This window comes from Amphiura filiformis, chromosome 3, assembly GCF_039555335.1.
Source record: "Amphiura filiformis chromosome 3, Afil_fr2py, whole genome shotgun sequence".
Taxonomy (NCBI): domain Eukaryota; kingdom Metazoa; phylum Echinodermata; class Ophiuroidea; order Amphilepidida; family Amphiuridae; genus Amphiura; species Amphiura filiformis.
In genome coordinates, this window is record NC_092630.1 from 34748939 (window position 1) to 34769621 (window position 20683).

At 35.5% G+C, this 20683-nt stretch overlaps 1 protein-coding gene across 2 annotated transcripts; it reads right to left on the reverse strand.

Moving 5' to 3' along the window:
• Nucleotides 1-1234: 1234 nt before the first annotated feature.
• Nucleotides 1235-19965, reverse strand: LOC140148418 (carnitine O-palmitoyltransferase 2, mitochondrial-like). Of its 2 annotated transcripts, none has more exons than XM_072170350.1 (12): nt 19775-19965; nt 16100-16137; nt 14856-15049; nt 14201-14260; nt 12201-12304; nt 11054-11187; nt 10092-10294; nt 9306-9579; nt 8857-9049; nt 6400-6573; nt 4421-4646; nt 1235-3272 (listed from the first exon to the last, which is right to left on the reverse strand). In XM_072170350.1, exons 1-12 carry the CDS (start codon nt 19847-19849, stop codon nt 2941-2943), a joined length of 2007 nt encoding a protein of 668 aa, XP_072026451.1. In that variant the 5' UTR covers nt 19850-19965; the 3' UTR covers nt 1235-2940. The 2 variants fall into 2 exon arrangements, with proteins under 2 accessions (XP_072026451.1, XP_072026450.1); XM_072170349.1 differs by having other exon boundaries at nt 16100-16140; nt 19775-19964.
• Between the last annotated feature and the right edge of the window lie 718 nt (nt 19966-20683).

Genomic DNA, 20683 nt, shown 5'->3' on the forward strand with positions numbered 1-20683 from the left:
TAATGTCTTCCATAAGGGGTGTATGGATTTCAAATGGAACATTATACGCTGGCGAAGTGACGGAGTTAATCGGATTAACTACCATAGCAATAGATGAATACAATTTTGACAATAGAGGTTATCCGTGTTCTATAAGTTGCATATGCTATCCGCGACTGCTATACCTTGTTTAAGACTTTCAAAAGAAGTACCTGCATGTGCAATCGTGACTGCCTCAAAATTGCCTGCCAAAGTCTTAAGTCATGCAGGTAACTCCGAGGTCGTGCATTGAATTGTTTTGAATGAGGAATACTACGGGAATCAGCGCCTTTTGTTAGGAGTCACGCATGAGTAAAGTGGATACCCTCTATATCGCCCGCACTACAACGATAATGCGGTACTGATGCATTGAACCATAGATAGATGTCAAAGAAATGCTAATCACTTGCACCTGTAAGATTAGTCTCTTTGAAAAGAGTGGTATTGTATTCAATTTATTATATGATTAAAGACATGTGATGAGTGCAACCTGCTGTAGTTGTATTCATCTATTGCTATGGTAGTTAATCCGATTATGACATCACTTCGCCAGCATAAAAGCCCACAAGGCAGTTAAGCGAATGCCCTGGTGCCGTGTGTCATTACCGCTCATGCACTGATCAACCACACGATAAAAAGATTCGGGAAGCACCGTAAGAAAACTTGGCAAGTGGTGGCAAGAAAGTTTCGCACCACATACGTCGAAGTTCACTTTTCAAAGGGCGAACTGTTGTTACAAAAATCAAAACGACTGGTAAACAGGTTTACTAAATGACCTCAAAAGGTCAAATCTTCTCATTTCGTCTGTGAAAAATAAAATGACGAAATTGCAACAGTGACTGTCACCCTTACGAGTGAAAATACAGCTTATTTAGCCAGTGTCAACATGGGGTCATCGGTTTGAATATTTTCCTAACATATTGGACTAACTCCACAGCTATATGGTTTTTCACAATATAACAGTAATGGAAAGAAAACTGAAATTGTTCGTCATTTTTCGGCACAAAAATTTTTGGCAAAAAATGATGTCACGGACATAAAATCTCCTAATTAGCATAATGGTCGCCATTCCTCCAGCTAGCTCATCCTGTGATTGGTCCTTTGGTTATCTAGTTTTTATTCTATATCGCTGACAGCCCATCATAATAGAGATGGGAGTTATTTGTAACATTATTTCACACAATAATAACATACATCATTATACACTCACATAGAATTGTATTTTACTTTTGGTTCATTTATTGATTTATCAAACCAATATTTTTCAATATCCAAATATACAACTTTAAATTATACCACTGAAATATTTGTGCGTATGTAACTTACCTGATATCGAATGCTAACATTTTGAATACATGGCAAATTTCATATAAATCACGTCACTATAATAATGGCAAGTAATGGAAGAGCACTACAAGATTCCTATTGGGGTCACCTACAGTACACTGTCACCAATACTTGGCTGGTACCAGGGGAGTACCAGTGCAGTACCACTGCTGGTGAGTCCTGTGCATTAACAGCATTGGTACTATGTAGGTACTTTGTGTGTACCAGTCAGGTACTTTGACAACAGTGTACTTGTGCAGGTGGTAGCAATAAGAATTTTGCAGCATACTTTTGTGGGTTCATATGACGCGAGTATAATCCCACCTTCGAGTAAAGTTTTTTTTAAGTTATTTATTTTTTCAGTTTTGGAGTGTCCCTGGACCTAGAGCTAAATGCTAGTATCATTCATGGTTGACTTATAAATTAGCTCTAGGTCCAGGGACACTACAAAACCAAAAAATTCAAGTATAGTCCCAGCCTCCAATTTTGAAAACAGGGTGGGACTATTATACTCGAGACAGTACGGTAATAAGAGAAGAATGATTGAAACTGATAGGCTAAGTTAAATAAAAGTAATAGTTTAAGTTAATCATCATTCCCTGTTACTATATTTTGATCACAATGCTATTTTTTTTGATCCCTTAAACCTACCAAATACCACAAAATACCACCATTCAGAAGGGATGGGCATGCAACATACAGGGCACATCCAACCAAACCCCAATCAGAATGTTAGGGTTAATATGACCCATATAGCCAAAAGGCGACTACCCAAAATATGGCCAAAAACAGCATGGAATGCATGCACATAACAAGGTTTTTGGCTTTTTATATGCCACTATGATCCCGGAGGTATATTCACAGGGATAGGCGACATGGGCTCATTGTTTGTCATACTGACAAGTTAGCAACACTTTTTGCCTCTTACACACACACACACCACATATGCGCACCCACCTTTCTCCTCTTTAGCTCACTCAATTGCTTATTATCCCTAACCTTGCCAAATACCACCAGTGGGTGTTAAGGGCAACACACAAGGCATCTGTGACCAAACCCCCATCAGAAAGTTAGGGTTATCTGTTGAACTGAAATCCGCTAAATTATCTTTGTGCATTAATGCACTCTTATTATATCATATTTTCATTTGTGTAGTTTACCATTACACGGTGAAATTAAGTAAAACATTTGACAAGTACAAAAAATATTGCACACAATGTTAGCAAAACCCAAAAACATTCAGTACAATTACGCATCATAAAATAAAATAATTGTTATAATTTCCATTGCGCTATTCCATTTAAAATCCATACTACCCCTGTGGAAGATTTAGCTAAAGTCTTCCATACAGGGAGTATGAGTTTCAAATAGAATAGACATTTGGGTAACTTCCATTTGAAATACTTACACCAGTTGTTGAAGAAGATGGTAAAGCCATAATATACAGGGGAGTATGGGTTTCAAAATGATTAACCCTGACCAATTACATTTGAAAAACACACTCCTTCTATGGAGGATATTTCCAAAATCTTCCACAGGGGTAGTGTGGATTTTAACTGGAATAGCCCATTTTGTCTGATCTACCTACAGTTCTAATCAGTTGGAATTGGACGTTGCCTGTAGAACATCATGTATTTGATTTAAGCTTCCCATAACACATTCTACATAGTCTTTGACATTGTATGATGCCGGATAGCTTGTAATGTTCACACCATGCTCGTTATCCAAAATACCATAGCCTACACCAAATCCATTGGGTACTACAGGTGCAAAGCCACCTGCCATTACAGCTGGACTGGATAGCGTACTCGTTGATATGATGATGTGACAGATGGCGGCGTAGGCTGGGTCTGTGAATATATCTGGAGTAAGCTCCTTGTCCTGAGCCAAGAAACGTAGTGCTAATAGATGTCTGTCCCATCCTTGACCTGTTGGATGTACACAGGATAAAAGAGAAAGATATCATCACTGGGTCTATTCTTATTTTGATTCATATTACAGTATTTTGCAAAGACTCTTAATTGCCCGATTTGGCACGCAGCGTAAACAGAAAGTGGGGTTCTGATTGGCTAATTGAGTCACATCATCATCACATCGGCACCTCATTCCCCGAACAAGCTGTGTAGCATTGTGTGACTCAGGCGTCAGTCACTAGTTCTTTTCACAAGATGATCAGGACAAGCAGTCAGCCACTGTGAAAGGTCTTTGCAATTAGTGTAACAAATTACAAGTTCAACAGTATCATTTTCTACCCAGTTTGGCTTAAGTTAGGGGTATCAGGCAGATGAATCGCGATCTTAACTCCAATATGTGAAATCCTGCGCATATGTAAAATCCAAGAATCTCTCCTGCTTATTTAATTATAGACCCTATGCAATAAACCACCCAGAACAGTATAACAATTGAAATGGCAGCCATGTTGGAGGACAGTTCTAAGATGACAGAGGGACAGGTCTCTAGATTGATTCCACTGCCATTCACAACTACCACATACAAAAATGTATTTCAGTGTTTTATCATGGGAAACTCCCAGTGGGGGTCTCTTGGAGGATAGAAATTTATTCAAATGATATGACTCTGTCATGAGTAATGTCGTATTGCATACCTTCTATCTATTAATTAGTCTCTGAACAGTTGAAATATTTAAAATTTTGTGATTAAAACAGATTATGTCCATATGTTTGACCTCTGTATTGGCAATGAGTAACTGTGTAATAAAATTTGTATATACATGACATGGGCATGTCCCGACTCATCTCACGTGGCAGTAACTTCAAATCATCCTCAATACAGAGAACGTTCCTAAACTATGCAACTTAAAAATGATTTGAAGTGACCTCCACCTGAGACAAGTCTTGTATTTATTCGTAGCTATTATGTAAAAAGAGACACATGTAGCAGCCGACAAGTGCATCCTTTTGCTATGGATGTATACATTTTGTGCAAGATGTCCCACCCTGTATGCCACACCTTGTTTGAACACTAACGTAGCATTCAGATGCAGGGCAAGTAAAATATCCAGTAGCTTCCAGTAGGGCAAGAGGGAATTTTTAAAACAAACACTTTAATAACTAACCCATTGCAGCTTCCTTGGTGATCTGATTATGTTTATCTGAACACATCTGCATAAGACTTCTCTTCTCAGCATCAGTGACTCCTGATCCCTCCATAAAAGCTTGTGAACACATCTTGGTTTCCTTGGTGGCAGACCTGATGGTTTCAGTACGGCCATGTCTGAAGGCAGCTGTACTGCATGATTCATAGGTACCAGCTACTTTCCCTGTTAGTTTATAGAAGCCCATCTGTGTGCACACAAAAAATGAAGAATAGAATTAAAATTAAAGAATAGAGTCAATAATATACATTTTGTAATCATAGTCTTGCATTATAGACGCTTGCCATAAAAATATTTTTTAAACATTTTTATTACCGGTACTAATACTAACACTTAGTTAGTGATACAAAAAATGAAATATGGTGCAGGCATATTGTTGCTTGAGAATGGTTCAAAATTTGGCACTGCTGTAATTAGTCTCTTACACAGAGCCGAATTAGCTATATTGGGTCTATGGACTCTTCTCACTGTACAGTTCACATACATAGAGACCAGTGTACAATTTACAGAGTATCTAGGATCTCTTAATTGCATTACCTGATGATACAATTTGTTGTTACAAGCCGACTGATTTAACGCCGGCTTGTACTGTCTTCTTAGCGTTCTTCTTTCTGTCGACCACATTCGTACGTATAACTCAGTCACGGGTTGGCGTATTTTAACTAAACGTTGTCAGAAGGACCGTTGGCATTGCCCCGCACATGTCATATGACTTTGAACTACGTGTGACCTTTGACCTAGATAAAGAGGTCAACAATGTGATTTTTCTTCAAAATGTATCTTCTCCTACAAACAACATGCGATGATGACACGGTTTGGTCACATGACTCGTCTATGGTCGGTGTATATAGGGTGTTCATTGATAAGGGGTCAAAGGTCATTAAGGGGTCATTTCCGGTTACAGTCTGAAAAACTTGTAAATAATACTCAAAAAATCACTGTCTTTACAAATTACATAGCAGATTGTCGCCATTAGCACACATGCATTGCTACTAGACGGGGTCTTTAGGATGCCTACAGTTTTGGGGTCAAAGGTCATTAAGGGGTTACTTCAGTCCAAAACCAAAATTATCAAAAATGTTCAAAAATTTTTTATCTCAAAAGATAAACAGACCAGAATAATATAACCATCATACATGAATCAGTGTTCCCTGATGTATGCATGGTATTTTTATTTTGGGGGTCAAAGGTCATTAAGGAGTCACTTCCTGTTTTTAGCTGAATAACTTCAAGAATTTTTATCTCGAGAACTAAACATGTTAGAATTTTTAAATTAAAATTGGAACAATGCATTTTGTCGGTGTACATAAGGTTTTTTTTTCATTGAGGTCAAAGGTCATTAAGGGGATCAAAAGGTCAATCAAAAATTTAAAAAAATCAAAATCCATGTATAAGTTCCGATTAAGCTGAAATTCACCAGGAATCTTTCTTATGACATCCTAAGCACAATGCAAGAGCAGTTGACCCCATCCGTGACCCAAGGGTCAAGTTATAGGGGTCAAAGGTCAAATTTCGAAATTGGTCCAATCGAGCTCAAATTCAACAGGAATTATTCTTACGACATTCTAAACATGTTAAAAATATTTATGACCCCAAAGGTCAAAGTTTAGGGGTCAAAGGTCAAGTTTCTAAATTGCTCAAACTTGACCCATCAACAGGTCTGCTTGTGTGTCATGTCTCGCATGACAATTTCTATAGAGCTCTTGTTCTTAACTACGTTTGAAGTTCATATCATTACGAGTTTTCAAAAATTGATATAGTGTACTTTACTGTTTTTCTTTCTTTCCTTGTCGAGTACTAAAATAATTTGACATAAATAAACTAACCTTGTGACAATTTTGGTCCAAATCTTAAAACATCTACCAATGCCATTAACTTTTAACTAAGATTATTAAAAGGGGTAAAATATGAAAAAAAAAGAAAAAAATCACTCCGCTTACCTGAAAGGCTAATTGCATGACAGAATCTGGGCTAACTTTATTAGATTTCAAGAAGTCTTTGCCAAATGAGAAGCTCTGTTTAGTTTCTACATTTAGAGATCCAGTGTAGTCCATGTACTTCTGTCTGGCTGTTTTGATACCTTCCTTTACTTGTGGATCTAGATCCAGTTGAATCTACAATGAAAACATACAAGAGGATACTATTTGATGTTGAAAATCAGTTAATATTTATTAACACACTATCAATGACATTTAATACACATTTTCCCAAGCCGGATGCAATTATCTCTATTATGTATATTGTAAACTGAAACCGGGATCAAGAAACTAGACAAAAAGTTGTACCAGCCATTGTAGAGGGTATTCATGTTTTGATTGTTTGTTTGTTTGTTTATTTCTTCTTTATACTGGGTCCATATTCAGGGGAAAATTTAAGTATTCCCCTGTTCTTCCATATGGCCCAGTTATTACATACTAAAAATACAAATAAATAATTACAAAACACTTAGAATAATTTACTATATTAACTTAAATTACATGAATTACCAAAATTAATTGGGTACAACAATAATATTAAAAGATAGGTAAAAAAATAATACATAGCACACACTATATTGCATTAATTATACTACATTTTCAAATACATTGACAAAATTCATATTATTATTATTTCTTATTGCACTATGAGAATTTAAATTTTAAAATGATAAAACATCATGCCAGCATAATAATTTAAATCAGGATTTCAAAAACAACAAACTACATTCAAATAATCAAAGGAAATGGATAAAAACTTAGTGGCTACAAAATGAAGGATAGAACACAATAATCAAACAGCAAAAAATGTTAAACAAAAGAAATTTGGCAAAAGTTGATCCTGTAACAATCATTGCAATGCCTATTATTTAAAAATACTCAACAAAAGAGCCTAAATTTTAAACCAATGTTTGGTGGCAAGAGAAATTTATAAACCTACTATTTTGGATAGAATCTTGATTTAAAAACACCAGTACTGGTTGGTAACGGAGAAATGATTGAATTGTGGAGTTGATTCCAAGCTAGAGCCCCCTATATTGAAATGAGCGCCTGCCATATTCAAGAAAAGGCCTAATGGGTCTAATTTTCCCATGAGCACTCGGCGAGTATTGAGAGTGTGTGAATTCCTACAAGTGAAAAATGATTGCACAAAGCATTTGGGACCAGCCCAGAAAGACATTTAAAAACAGCAAGATTGAGATGGTAATTTCTGCGTTTTTCCAAAGTTTCCCACCCCATCTTTTTACGAAGATACTCATTACTTGTGCGAATTGGTTTCCTTAGAATAGCCCTGGCTGATCTTGTTTGGAGGCGCTCTATTCTGTCACATAAATACTTGCTGCAGTTGCCCCATACAATATCACAGTAATCAATTCTTGGCAATAAAAGGGAATTGTGTAAAATGGTAAGACTTTCCTGAGACAGATACTTTCTTATTCTGTAGAACAACCCAATATATTTCACCACAGATTTAATAACATTATCAACATGAACATTCCAGGATAGGGTTTGATCAAAATGTAAGCCAAGGTATTTAAAAGAGGGCACTGTTGATCTGCCACCATCTTGAATTTTTGTCAATTTTTCCATCTTAGGACATTTTTGAGTTTGTTGTGCACTCAGTCAAGTAACATTCTTATTCAATGGGTGCATCTTGTAAAGAATTCACGTAATTTGATTGGTTTTCTGGTGTATAATATCTCACAATAGTTGATAGTGATATTAGTCAGGCGTAGCGCCATTCAATGATCGTAGCGATAATGCGTTCGCGTGTGCGAGAACTAAGAACGCGATTCGGCGGCTTAGATGTTTGTGATGGTTTTGTTCATTTAAAACAACGGGGATGTCCTCACAAAAGCAACTTTATTTTTTTCTGAAAAAAGGCAGTTTTTCTCGCAAAAATTACATTAAAACTGAATAAGAATGAGAATAAAAGATAGGATTATGTCTTTTGCCTATCCAATATCGTGTCATGGGGTGGCCAATATTTTTATCGTAGTTGCGCCGGCATCCACTACTCAAAATATTGGCCAGACCATCCATTATGACACGATATTGGATAGGCAAAAGACAAAATCTATCTTTTATTCTCAAAGTCAAGACAATTTGTAGGTCACACCAGAGAAGATGTAATATTTTATTTTATCTTCTCTGGTCAAACTTATTACTGCATTGAACGAGGAATCAGGCAGTACCGTACAGGGGCCAGTAGATGAAAACACAGATTCCTTTATCATGGCTGGCCTTTATGCCTTTATTTTTATAAAAACTTCTCATGAACTGGATCATCTTCTACTGAACAAACCACTACCTTGCTGGCCTCATTGCATTGGCTCCCTACATGTACATTGTGGTTGTACATATTCTGAAATGTCTGCAAACAGTAAGGATAAATAAAAATAAATAAAAATTAAACCTTACCCTAGATACACATTGGGAGGAATCAATGCTAGCTGGTGCAGATGACGGCGAGATAGAAGGTGTTTCTGTTGTATACTTGAATGTTTCATTGAAGAATCTCAGAACCGCTACTCCATCACCCCAGGAATGCTCAAAGTTACAAGCTGTTAAGCCATTCTTGCAGATGATTAACTGGAAAGACTTGTCAAACCACCTGTGTGGTACACAACAAATAAAGTCATTAGTAATTCTGTCCTCTAAAGTAAAAAGACAATATCTGTGTTATCTGATTATCAGTGATTTGCTAAAACACCATAAAATTCTGATTTTGCATCTTTGGTACAACAGGCATAGATATGCTAATGAACCAAATAAATGGTTAAAAGCAAAAGAAGGTAGGGTAACATGAGTATCTCTTAGGCATGTGAGTTCGTACAAAGTATCTATTGATAGTACAAGATATATTTTACCTATTTGCACCATCCCCATAGAGCATATTCCTATTCATATCCTCTGCCTCTTCTGGTGCTGTCTCATCTAAACACAAGCAATACACAGCTGTATCGATCTTATCCAAGACCTCAGTATTCCTAGCGCTGGTATTCACAAGCTGAGTCCTCAGTGATGCCCAGATATCTCTGTTCTCTGTTGTGAGGTAGCCTAGTGGATGTTCTGGTGGTGGTGTGTTGTCTTTGAGGATATATTGCAGGTGTGCTTGGATCTCTGCTGGTGGTACAATGTTACCTGTGGATTGGATTGAGATAAGAGATGTATATCAAAATTTGAATATGCAAATAAAATACAAACACTTGCAAAGCATATGACCTGCTATTTTATTCTGGATCTGTCTATATACAGAAAAGTGCAGACAAGCTTGTTTCCTTTATATGGGGAATTTATATTTTTAAAAGTGCTTCTAAAATTACAGGTATAATACTTGTGATCTAGACAAAGCATGGGATAACACTGCAGCTGCATTAAGGCCGAGGCTGATTTTAATAAGTATGTGAATAAATGTGCCACAAGGACATAACTGGACAATTTAACGCATTCACAACTGATATTTTATCATCAGAGGCTCCTGTTATCAAATTCTGTAATTTTCACAATGCATAATGGTCAAAAGAGGACATCAATGCTTGGAGGCTACAATGCTATTTTGAAAGGATTTACAGGCCAGTGCACTAAAACAAGGAACTCTCAGCTGTGAATGAATTTGTTTTCTTTCCCTGATATTAAATTATTTTGTCACCTACCATCTCTGTCTAGAACATCAAATGTATAAAGATGACCATTCCTGACGACCAGTAGATGCTTGCCACTTGGTTCTGTTTTCAGGACATCTTTTCCAAGCTGGGGTACCCGTGTGGAATTGAAGAGACGGAAATATTGACTCATATCTAGAGGGAAGGCTTTGTTGAGAATTGCATAGTAAGCTGCCAGTGAACTTGGTATCCACCTACAAGAATGTAAAATAAAACTTCAGAATTCACAATTTCTTTACATAATAACAAAGGAGGAAAATAGGAATAAGAAGTACCTAGTCATAATCCTATTAAACTTATTGTAATATTATTACTTATTGTAATTTGGCATAATGACATTACAGTGATAGAAATAGATTTGTGATCCAGGTATGTAAATGAACAAAATAATGTCACACCAACATACACAGCACCAGAACTCTCCAGCCAGAACTCTATCAACCTTGAGCCACACACTGATGACCACCCATACATCTACTTATATCTGCCTAATAACCTACTCCCCACATAATTTTTTTTGGGGGGGGGGGGGGCAGACCAGTTTACACAAAATCTCTGCCTAAAGATGCTAATAACCACTTGGTCACTGAAGTTTCCTGATTAGGCACAAAGGTATCTGAAATTTGATAAATGAATGGTAACTTATCTCTTTCACCTACATACACAGACTCAGAAATTCAGTGAGAATCCATTCTCATAAGAATCTCCAAAACTGACTTGCATGAATCTAACGAGATTCTTGTAGAATTTTTGAGCCAACCCACCAAGTTAAAGGATAAGATTCTTGTAAAACACTGTTGCCAGAATCAAAGTGGATTCTCGCAAAGTGAAAAGAAATTCTACCCCTCAATGTAAAATATTTATAGTAAATAGGGCCAATGGATCAATGTGCAATTCCTCAGTTTAGGTACATATACTATTGACGAACTAGTATAGTATCCATCATATCTTACCTGGCTATTTTCTTAAAACCAGGAGTGTCAGTTTTAGCAGGGTTTAAGTGAAACACTTCTGGATCCAGTTTGTTAGCTCTCAATGTTTTCATAAACTTCAATGCCGCCACTGTCAAGTTGGTTGCCCGTATCAACTGCAAGAAAAAGCAGCATTGTTGGACAAATTCTTTATTTAGTACAGTCAAATGATTATCATATATCAGACTTCAGCAATTACAAATGTAAAGATTTAAATGATAAATCACCATATCCTGACAAAGTCAACTTTTTGACACTGTCCTTTAATATCCTGACTCTCTGGGTCATATGTAAAATAATACATTGAATTCTCTTTCAGCAACTGATTGCTTCAAAACAACCTACGCATGCATAGATTATGCTTTTCTAGGTTACATTATTTAATTTGTCCCAAAAATGTGAGATATTTTTTGGTGCACTATTTATTCAAATTCAAGTCAAATTATTTGATGTTGGTAGAGTCATCAGGAGTGTAATGTCAAATCCCAATTAAGGCATATATTCTCTGAATCACATATATATGATCTGCTGTTGAAAACTGTGCACCCTAGGGATGAGAAGTCTTGTGGGAAAGTCTCATCACATTACTGAAGAAGTCACCCAACCTGGGTGATGAAACTGTCTAACATGGGGAGGGACGGGGTCATAAATTTTTGGAAAAAATGGGGGGGGACATAAAATTTTGATGACCAAAATGTAGGAGTCACAAGATGACCACAGATAGTGTGTTTATTTTAATTTTAAAAGACTGATTTCAATACAATTTTAGCTTGTTTAGGGGGCAAGGTGTATCGGTGGTAGGAGGGTCATAAATTTTTGTTGCTAAAATAGGGGGGGGGGGGGCGCAATTTTATTGATGCCAACTTTTTGTAAAATTTGGGACCCCTTCTGAAAAAAATGATAGCCTTCTTATGCTGACCTCAGTTATCACCAGCACCATTGGTTAACTCAGTGAAATGGTTAATGAAAATATTCACAACTGCAAGTAACCATCACTATTCATCAAGTGTTAAGCAACAGTGCTTGCTGAAATGTACACAAGTGCAGTTTCTGGATCAGATATAACCTTGTCTCCTGAGCTTACTATTACCGATCCTGGTGAATCTGTTCAACCAAGCAAAGATCTTACCTGGTCATTGTACTCTGGTCTCTCATCATTCTTGTAGCACATAAAAGGGTTATAATTCAGTACCACAGGAACTCTGTCAGCTAAATAAATATGGAACCATCGATCTGTAAGAAGGGTCATATACATAGGGTAAATTTTGATGTAAGAAATTTAGTTCATTTGAATAGTTAGCATATTGTTTGATGGTCAGGTTATTATATATAATTATATTCATCATAAGTTATAAAATACTTGGGTAAATCTTTGCAATCATCCATCACAAACAAAAAGTGCAATTTTATTTTTGAGATATTAGACAAGCCAATTCTCCTTTAATTAAACTTTACAGTGAAATAATTGATGGCTAAAAGAATCATTTGTTTTCTATTGTTTACTGATATGCTCAATGAACCATATCTACATGTAAAAAGTAGCTTTGCCAATATATTCTAGCCCAATTGTAGTGGATGGTCACAACTATTTTTCTCAAATGAAGCAGAATGCTTTGAATATTGAGGTTATGCAGGTCAAGGACACATACCACCAACTTATTTGCCATAACTTTACACAGAAAATGAAGATCCTGATTTTTTGGGAAAATGAAAGAAAAACCTATGAAAATAACAGCAATGTTTCTATCATTTTTAAGGAAGGTTACTAATTTTTCAAAACTTTCCAAAGTTTATAGAACATATTCATATGTTCTTTAGCTCTTCAACTGTAAACATAATTTAGTCCCTGAAGTTTCTTGACTAATATTTTACAATGTTTAAATGAAAGGTTGGCATTATAATTATAGGTACAGTTAACTTCTTGGAAGCTATAATCAGCAAGATAACTACACTATAAATCACCAAAGAGTAGTTAGACACCTATAAGGCCAAAAAAAATAATGGTTTGTCTCAAAGCTCACGAGTGGTTTGAAAGCAAATGCGATTTTTTTTTTTTTTTATTCAAATTTTTTCATGGTATTTGGAGAAAAAATCGAATTTTGCGAATTTTTCTGGAAAAACTAAAAAAAAAAAAAAAAAAAAAAAAAATTGAAATTAAAAAAATTCCGCATTTCTTTTTTTTCCAAATCTCACGATTTTACAAATGCGCGCGCGAGCTTTGAGACAAACCTTTTTTTTTGTTGGCCTAAGTAGTGTTAAAATCATCCCAGATATCAAAATATTATGATAGTATTTTACTGTGCTGTATTTATAATGAATAGTCCTTTCTCACACTAAGCAGCTGGAAAGGAAACTATACATGTACTTTGATCAGTTTGTAATTGGCGGGCCCTATAACATCACAGATTAATATCAAAATATTTTGAGAATGTTCTTGTGACATCTTACGAGGAGCATCACAAATTATTATTTCAAGTCCTATACTTTGTCTACTTTCTTTAAAACACACAAAAAATAGACCAGGCGGGTCAACTAATAGCACTCTTAACATTGGTCTACTTTTGGACATAGTGGTAAAAGCCTAACATTTCCGCCTATTACATGTAACGAGCTGATCAAAATATAGTCACACAGTAGTTCAATGGGTTACCAGTGGTTTCTTCTAAAACTCTCATGCAAGGTGCCTAGATATTTTTGGTGATTAGTGTATTATAGGGTTATTATATGTACGTCTTAGGGTTAGGATTAATATTAGCGTTACGATTAGGGTTAGTGTTACTGCTAGAGAGACTGGTATACATGTATATTCCAAAGTTGCTTGCTACATCACAGCAGAAATTTGCAGCATGTACCCTCATGGTCATTAACCCTTTCAGTACCCAGTACTGCAAAATACTACTCTACAAAGCATCTGCTCGAAACCGTTAGCCAGGCAACGGCCACACCCATGGCTTGTTATTGCTGGTAGGTTGATCTGCACCTCAGGGTTGGTTGGTGGTTCAAACCATCCTTTCCTTTCCCTCCACAAAAATAGGAGTTGGGCCATTAGGGTTAAGGTACACACATTAGAACCACTGCAGCCCTTGATAAAATTGAATCTTTATGTCATATGTATGGTTCATCACTCACCTGACACATAGCTGGTGTGTTTATTTTGCTTGTCATTGGCTATCAGATCACTATTCAAACCTGTTTGATGAGCATAGAAAATGAGACAATATTGATAGAGTATTCGTTAACTTAAAAACAAGATTTCGAATTGCCTGAATCAACAATAATAAGTACATACTGTAAAGTGGACAAAGTTGCGCTACAGTACATTTGTATAGACATTTATTTTTCGCTTCAAGCAGCTATAGCAAGAATCACAATGTGCAAATATATTACAATGTATGAAAATTAAGAATCACAAATTTAAAAGCATGTGAAACAGTTCAAAATTGGCAAAGCGGGAAAATTACAGGCACGATAATGTCCACTTTTATACTACATGTAGTTATTATTTCATATTTTTATTCAAAAGAACATGTTTTTTAAAAAAGTTTTACAATACCAAATGAATGCAACTCGGGGAAAAAAACAGGCCTATGAAATCTTCAGTATCCTGGTATTGCATTTTTTTATGTAATTGTTTTTAAAAGTAAGAGACAATCAGAGAAGAAGCCTAATGAGAGAAAGAAGAAGAAGATGAAGAAAAGAAAGAGCAAGAGGAGGAAGAAGAGGGCAAGGAAAAGAAACAGTAAATAAAATAATATAATATTATTCACATATTTTGTAAACTTACTCTGTCCTTCATTTTTCTCAAAAGCTTCAACCACCTTTTTAGTGTGTTCAAAAGCATCTGCATCCAGCATCACCTCTTGAGATGCCAGGTAACGCTGGCAGCTTTTATCCAGTTTGGGTATGGGTAACCTTGGTAACCCAGCTTGGAAATGCATTGTGGGTAAAATGCTCTCATGGAGGTAATCATGGCTAGACCTGTGACAAATCGAGAATTTCTTGTATTACATTACATTACATTTTACTATTCAAATGAAAACTTTCCTTTATACATGTGCTATAGATCGTCAGTTGCATCAAACAAACTTCCTTCCAACCTTCGTATCAATTTTAAATCTATGAGTTTGTGTGAAATTAAAAATGCAATTTTGCTCTATAAGTTTTTGTATAATTATTTGAACTCAAAATTATTGCATTCTGTTTTGTATCAATATTTGCCACATTACATTTTGAACAACAGAGGAGTTTTGAGACTCTCGTTTTTAATTTGGCCTTAGACTGTAGATAATGATAATTTCTGGTTAGGGTTCTCTGACCAATCAAAGCTCAGATCCCCCCTCGACCCAAGATATTTTAAGGCCTTGGGAGAAGTTGGTAGAGATTCTATAGAGGCCCTGCATTCTTTTATCGATTGGCTCCAAACAAAGGATTTGAGCCGGTGTCCTTCACCGTAGTTATGGCGGAGTGCAGTCCATTCAATCAAATGTTGTCATCAACCTATTTGATCGTAGTGCAGGGTTATGTGTGTGAGACGAACTGTCACGGTAGATTGCAATCATGCTTTTGTTGAATGCATTTGAGTAGTCCGCCATATTTACGGGATGATACGTCACATGCAAGGCCTCTATTCTTTTTATTACTTCAGATATAACTAAACTATAAAAATTCCACATCCCTATAAAAAGTTCTGCAATTTTGAAGAGCAATTGGACTCTGCATCATTTTGTGGTCACCATTCATTTCCCACTAGAAGTACTAGGGCAAGTTTGTCAATTGTTGGTGCACTACCGTTATCCCAGACAGTGATGGACAGCAAAATAAATAAAATAAAATAGATGTCAGGCCACCTATTGGGCTATTCTATTTGAAATCCACACACCCCAATTGATGGAAGACATAACCTTAATCTCCCATACAGGAGGACTTGAAATTCACACTCCCTGTGTGGAAAGTTAAGGTCATGTCTTCAATATAAGGGGTGTATGGATTTCAACTGGAATAGCCCATGAATTTGTGATAGCGACTTACCTTGCTGAAGTACTTGTAGAAAACTGTAGACAACATGCCTTCTGAAAAATGATAAGAGTAAAGACTAGATATTTGACATTGGACTATTTAAGTTCTTTTTAAGGGCCATAACATGCTTATACATGTAGCTCTAACTACCCATCATTTTGGACAGGTGATTTGCTCATATATGGTCATGTTTTTTATACTGGGGCCCTGAAAAAGGTGGTGCTGTCACATTTTGCGAAATCATTTTGTCTACTTATTCCTATATTTTTGCTAAAATTCATCATGAATATGATAAATTAAAAATCTAATGAATTAAGGGCGTACTACACCCATATATTAGTTTGATTGGTCTAAAAAATATTTTTTCATTTATAGCTAGGCGATATATGCACGGATCATGTGAAATAAAAAAAAAAGAAAAAAAAAAAAAAAAAAAGGTGCTTTTAAACCATTGTATAGTAAGTCATTTTAGCCCTATATATTTTTTGTTTATATGTATCCTAGTAACTCAGATGCGTGTTTCATAACAAACCATAATTTATTCTTTTCAACATGTTCAAGTAGGGTACATGAATAGAATACATTAAATCCTTTGTTATACCATCTATAGAAATGTACTCACTGATTATAACACTGAATAAATTAAATAGGCCTAATCTCTTCCACATAGACAATTTAATACTACACCATGTATTTATCTTCTCTAATGTGTTGTTAGGAAAAGAGATTAAAAAAGGCTATAAGGTCATCAAAGGTCAGGTTATAGGTCAATTGGTTCAGGTCAAATTCAGACATCAATTTTGAATACATGTGATAGTCTGTGATATCATACATGTCATAATGAGGCATCAATTTTGATATTTTGTCTGTTACTGGATATATAATGGAAATGTGTGAGGTGGATATACTAAAATACCTTGGGATGTAAATGGTGAGTACAATTTAGATTGCCTAGTTGAGATGGATTGGGCAAATAAATATAAAATAGTTACCAAAATCACAAAAAATGAAGCTTACGGAAAACTACCTAATATGGTGGTATAGGTGACAAAAAATACAATCTTTTTCAACATTGCTGTAGTGTGGTTGTGGTAACCTGTTACCTATGGCTTAATTAAGTTTCAGTGAAATAGTGTCGCAAGTTCAAAATACAAAATATAGCTCAACATTGAAAATAGAAGCATTTTAACCGGTTCGTTTTTTGATAGTTGTGGAGCACCAAGTTCATGAAGTCATAAAAGAAATCAGGGACCACTTATTCCCATTTTACATATCAACATTATTTCCCTAATGTGTTAGCAACACATATCCAAAATTTTAACGAAATCCGTTGATAGTAAGCTTTCCAAAATGAAGTGAATTTAAAACATCAGTGATGTACCACCTTTTGGCTTATATCATTAGTAGAAACATGTACGCTTCATTGATACTGATACCACCAATTGAGCGAGAAGATTTGCCCTTCATTTTGCATACCACTTTGTCCAATTTCTTTTTCTCATTTCTTCACAAAATGCAAAAAAATGCAAAAAAAAATGCAATGGGTGTAGTACTCCCTTAATAACAAATACAATTGAATAAATGTATTAATTAATTACAACAGCTTTAAGTTAATTAGTCAGGGGTGGTGCCGGAAGTGGAGGAGCCGGAAGCGGAGGAGCTCTGTGTAATTCCAATGGGAAGTTGATGTTCATTAATAAAATTTATGCACTTTGTTACCTAGTACTATAGTAGAATTAAAAATGCATAAATTTGCATTTGGCCAATTCCACCGTTACGGACGTTACAACTTACAGATACATGCAACTTGCAACTTTTAAGTGAATAGCACACATGTTTGCTGTTAGGATAACACTTTATTTCTTAGTATGCTACTAGTACACACTCTAATGTTCAATATAATGAAGCAATTTTGTTTTGGCTTTCTTAGTTAATTAGCTACAGAAATTAGAAACGAAGCGTTACGGACGTTACATAAAAGTGCCTGCCTTTTTGACAGATGGTACATATCCTTAAATCTCCATTCAGTTCTGTGTTTTATTTTTTTCTGTTAACTATATTGAGCAAGCCCTGACTCCAATCTATGTAAACATGAAAAGCAAGTTTGCAATTAATACTCCTATATCGTCCTACACTGTTTATTTTGTGTTACGGACGTTACATTTTATCTCAAATGTAACGTCCGTAACGTTTTACATAATGAAAAAAAACTGTCAAGGTGCTTTCTCAGATTTTTTTCTTTACTATCTTGAAGTAGGTCTGACATCAATCTATGGAGGCATGATTAGCAAGTTTGAAATAAATGCTCCTGTTTAGAGCAATAATGTTCCAAAATTTTGTTACGGACGTTACAAAAGGCACTTTTGGCATGGAATTGGCCATTTATGTTAATCTTATTTTTTTTTAACTTTCTATAACTATAATTGCCAAGTTAATCTTAATAAACTTGTAGTAATTAAGGATTTAACAAGCTTTTAATTAATGCAGTGGAATGTGGGCAGTGTCCGAAATAAGGAAAATATGGAGGTTATCCCGAGGATAACTAAAGCATAAATTCTGCTTGTCCTTAATACATTTTGGTTGTCCCCAAAATGCGTCATACTTTTAGAGGTAAAATATAGTGGCTGTCCAGGGGATAAGTACATAGCTCAATATGGTTGTCCCCAGTGATTTTTGGACAAGAGGACAAGAGGATAAGTGCTTATTTCGAACACTGAATGTGGGTCATACAATACAATGGGCTTTAATTTTGTATGCATGCATATGAAATAAATTTCAATATTGTTTTATCTTTGAAATATAAAATAAATCTTCTCAAAGGAGATTATTACAGTAAAAGGATTTAATCTGATGACATATTGATCTCTGGTTATTGTTAAATAGTTTATTGATGTAGGCTAATTGTGCATCATGTATATGCCTGCATGAACATGTACCATTATTGTTACTAATTATTCACTGTATATTGATTTTTGGAATACCCTATTATATAGGTATGCCAGGTGAATTCAAATTTGCCATCAAACTGCATCATTTTATATATCAAATTAAAGCCCTTGAGTAAAGAAAGCCAACACTGAAAACCTTTTGTCATAGCACTTTCCGTAGCAAAGTTACATCTTGTCAAAGATTGACTTTCATCAAAAAGATTCTCCTAGCAAAATTCCCAAAACAGCATTACGGGGTGTTTCTAGATCTTAGTCTCATGACGATAGCACCTTTTTTTTAATGGAACTGCTATCAAAATCTCTCTGAAATTCCTGTGCGAGTCTCTCATCACCAAAAAAAATCATATAATGTATTTGGGTCAAGTGAAGTATAGACAACATATTTATGAAGGTTTCCTTCTTAAAAAGCTTCTTTTTAATTTCAATGTAAATTTGTATTGCCGGTTTAGGCCATTTTGACTGACTAACAAATGTGTTAACCGAGGTTTCCCTGTGATACCTATATATAGCCAGGAATTGGATATTTAAATGTGATATATTATAGCAATTCTGTAAACTATTTTGAATATATTTTCCAAATTTATTGGCACTTAATTAGGGAAATGTAAATATGTATTGTGTTTGGGCCCCGGTTTAGCCAATTTGGCTGACTAGCAAATGTGTTAACTCTAAAGGTTCTTATACATGATTGATGCATACAGGTAATGAATGATTTAAGCTTACTTAAAATTATACTTACATGCGACTGCATAGAACGTATTGCTTTGAACCTGGTAAGATTACCAACAACTGAAAACCGATGGAAAGATGCCATGATGACTCTCAACTACACAAAAGTCATGAACCAGAAAAAAAGGCAAACATTGAACAACTTTTTAAAAGTGATCGCAATATTGGTATGAACCAGAGTCAGTAAACAACCATGGAGAACAGGTTATTAATATTAATGAGGTGACGTCATGCCACTTGTATCAGTAGGAAAACAGCTGCCGCGACGCGACGTCAATCAATCAGGTAGATTCTTTTCCCCCCACCTGTCGTCATTTTTTAGCCAACAACAAGGAAGGTTCTCATTTCAAGAACTTGAATTAATTAAAATAAAAAGTGCCAATGTTTCTTCGCAAAAAAATTTGCACTTTTTACGGGACTTTTTATTTTAAAATGACCAAATATGGCAATATGGGGTTAATTTTTGGTTAATAGAAACCCATATACAGGCGTCAACATTGGGGGGATGATTGTATGGACCAGCCCCCCTATCAAAATATTGGGGGGATTTATCCCCCTGGGATCTACCCCTATGGTCATTAACTCATTAGCTAAAAATTACCGTTTGGAGTTATTACTCATTGGAGTCATAGTGTTAATTACACCCAAATTGTAAAGTGCGAACATTTGGTAGATTTGTAGCTTGAGATTACAAAATTGAATACATAAAACTTTGGAATGTACATGCCTTCTCGTACATTTTACCCCGGAATTTTACCCTCAATTGTTTTTGTTCCCCTATTAAGGACTGAATTTTTTTTTGACCCCCCCTTTTTAGGACCCAAAAATTTGCCCCCCAATATTTTCCATGCCCCCCCCCCCCCCACCAAAGTATTTATGAACACTCCCTAACTCAGTTACGGTCATCAATCTAGGTCTT